General features: G+C 33.0%; 1 protein-coding gene across 1 annotated transcript; it reads right to left on the bottom strand.

Moving 5' to 3' along the window:
• Nucleotides 1-212: 212 nt before the first annotated feature.
• LOC132785152 (uncharacterized) lies at nucleotides 213-719 on the bottom strand. The gene is made up of 3 exons (XM_060791145.1): nucleotides 635-719; nucleotides 503-560; nucleotides 213-448 (listed from the first exon to the last, which is right to left on the bottom strand). Exons 1-3 carry the CDS (start codon nucleotides 716-718, stop codon nucleotides 213-215), a joined length of 378 nt encoding a protein of 125 aa, XP_060647128.1. The 5' UTR covers nucleotide 719.
• Between the last annotated feature and the right edge of the window lie 2,642 nt (nucleotides 720-3,361).

Here is a 3,361-nt window from a genome sequence, read left to right as displayed (position 1 = left end):
AACATCGACTTCAATGTTTGTGGGTTTGTGAATTAAGCATATAATTGGAATAAGTGTTTTAGTAATTGTGCCTACAGAGACCCAAGTTTCACTAAAATTTCTGTAAAGCACATCGGCTGCCTTATAAATATGTTCGACTGCTATATTGTTTGGTGTTCTCCATGGACTCTTATCTGTTTGAATATGAATTTTAATTATTAGAGAACTACCAGTTAATAATAGTTATTAATCTCACCAAGTTGCACATGAATATCTATATCAGAATTTTCATTCCCAACTCCAGTCATACGTGATCCAAATAAATCAATACCAATTGTGTTTTTTGGAAATGCCGATTTAAGAGCCAATAGCAGATCATTTTTAATTTCCTCCAAATCTGGAGACACTTTCAGCTGCTTGGATATCTCAACTTCTTTTACCAACTGTGGCCAATATTCATTTAATGCATCTAGTGAACACATTTAATATTATTACTGTATGTGCAGCGTTTGACAGTACAAACCTGAATCATTTTTCGAAATCAATTTTTCGGTGTTGTTCTTAAAATGTGAAGTGCAGATCTAGAATATTAAAAGAGTACTTAATAGTTTGTGTATGAAATAGTATTATATTTTGTTCAAATTATTTTATTTACCGCGGTATCTGCACATATAGTAATGGTTACAAATGCCGTTATTAGTATGAAACACCAAACAAACTTGTTATTAGTTAAGCACATTTTACAAAATGTCAAACACGCGCTTTGACTAGTCAACTCACTCTGAAAGTCAAAATCAAACTATGTATACTTTATACTTTGAATATGCCAATCTTATAAAATGAATATAAAACGAAACGAGTCTGACAGTAGGGCAGACAGATCTGGCCTTTGTGAATATATTAATTAAATTTGATCTTTGTATTTATTCTACTTCGAAGAGTTTCTTGAATAAGAACAAATAAAACTTCGTGCGTGTGCTACCTAAGTTGTAAAAGTGTCTATTTAAAAAGTCACTTTTAAATTGAAATTATAGATAACATGCGGCTCAAATTAACATAAAAATCATAAAACTCTAAGCAAAAAAAATTGTAAAATACTGGTCAAAGTCATAAAACTCCGATCTTCAAACTCTTATTTCAATATACAAAATAAGGGAATCAATTAAAATAGTCTTAAATGTGTATTTTAACTTACAAGTTCAAATTAAAACATTAATTGAATATTTTTCTCATTTCAGAAACCAAATTTGTTTTTAATTATTTTATAAGTTGAAAGAAAATTTATCGATCTATATCTACAATCTTCAATGTAGAAAATAGGTTCTTTGCCAAGAATTTGAAAAACAAGATGCTGTTTTTCTATTTTATTTTTAGTTTGGGTTTCTTTTTTGTTTCGCTGAATCAACAAACTCTGAGAGAGCGAAAGCTGAAAAACTATTGGCGTCATCGTGTTGTCGGTGGCACAACATTCATCTTCCTCGCGCCGGAAGCGCCATTGGAAAACTCAGCAGTGGCTCTGGAGTCTTCGACTCTGGTTGTGTTGGGTTCCTGACTCCGTGCTGCCCCTGAATTTAAATAAAAAGAGAATTTTTCATTTCGTTTGCTGCAGCTGCAGTTGGAGCTCGCACAGTCTGGAGTACCGAAGTCGAAGCAGAAGCTGAAGCTGTGTGTTGGAGCTGGAGGTGGAGTTAGTGACTGATGGTTGCTGCTTGTTCGTAGATTGAATGGAGTACTTCCGACATCCGGTTTGGGGTTCAAATGCGAGCGCTGCACTTTCGTCTGGAAAACTGCAATGCACCACAAAAACTTGACAACATTTGCTGTACACCACATGCCACCACAGCATCACAGCACCATAGAGAAGCACAGCATAACATTTCCCACCCACAACTCTCGTTGCAGCAAGTTGTAGGATTGACTTTGACTTAGCCAAGTTTCTCATCTCGGACGGCATCCTGGCAACTTTTTGCTGTTTCTCGCGCCAAAAACTTTCAACTTTACACACACACACACACACTTACACAGTAGTTGTGTGAAGCCTTAAGACTGACCGAACCGCAGACACTTTGTCTGCCATCCAGCCATAAATCTTAATACGCGCATCGTGCGTCCTGCATTTTAAAATAAATATAAAAAATAAATGAAATTCTTTGTCTTGATTAACTATCATCGAGAAGTTTTAAAGGTAAGGGATAGGGAAATGACATTTTTATACATTTTTTTTTAATAATATCAATAGTAATGTTCTTTATAAAATACAATCATTTAAATTGTTTGTTTTCTGCACTTCGGAATATATATAAAATATTTACAAAATTCCTTGTCTTCATTTACTGCCAACGAGAATTTTTGAAAGTAAGGGATAGAGGAATATTAATTTGAAAATATGTTTTAATAGCTAATACATTTTTTTTTGTAGTTATTTAAATTGTTTGTTTTATGCACTATAAAATAAATATAAAATATTTACGTAATTTCTTTATCTTGATTTACTATCATCGGAAAATCTTAAATAAAAGAGAAAGAGATATAATTTTAAAACAATTTTCAGATAATTTTAATACTTAATACAATAATTAATATTATTTGTTTCGTGCACATCAAATCAAATACAGTAGATTCCGGTTATAGCGACTTTCAAGGGACCGTCGTTATATCCGAAACACCTACAAACCAAAAGTTGAAAAATAAAATTTTCTTTATTTTATGGTTGCCATAGGTTCTTAAAATGCAACTAATTAATGTTTTAATCAATTTAATTTGTATGGGGACCCAAGAAGTCATAGAATTTTAGTCTCAAAAATCGTTATAACCGGATTCTACTGTATATAATATTTATGAAATTCTCTGTCTTGTTAAACTATCATCGATAACTTTAAAAGTAAGGCATAGGGGAAAACATTTTTAAAAATTTTAAAATAATATTAAATATGAACTATTAAATTGTTTGTCTTCTGAACTTTAACATAAATATAATATATATATGAAATTCCTTATATTAATTAACTATCAAATTAAGTTTGGTAAAGTAAGAGATAAAAGAATATAGTTTTATTAATATTTGTAATACTAAATACAATCATTTAAATTGCTTTAAAATCAGCTGACAACGGAAGCTAAACAGGATGTGTATTAGATGGCAACGCGGAAACGTATTTACTGATCGCATATCTCTCGTTTGCTGTCCCCAATCTCCTCTCTGTTTCCTCTCTCCAAAACGACTCGGACACGGAATACGGAATACGGAATACGGACAGCATGACAGCAGGCGCCAATGCAGCAGGAAACGCAGCATTGGCTGCCCGCCCGTCTGGGTCCGAAGGCTTGACGCAGGTCCGCAGATGGTAAACCTAAAGCTTCATTGCCATCGTATTTGCCATCT

This window comes from Drosophila nasuta, chromosome 2R, assembly GCF_023558535.2.
Source record: "Drosophila nasuta strain 15112-1781.00 chromosome 2R, ASM2355853v1, whole genome shotgun sequence".
Classification (NCBI taxonomy): domain Eukaryota; kingdom Metazoa; phylum Arthropoda; class Insecta; order Diptera; family Drosophilidae; genus Drosophila; species Drosophila nasuta.
This window is presented reverse-complemented; position numbering and strand designations above follow the sequence as displayed.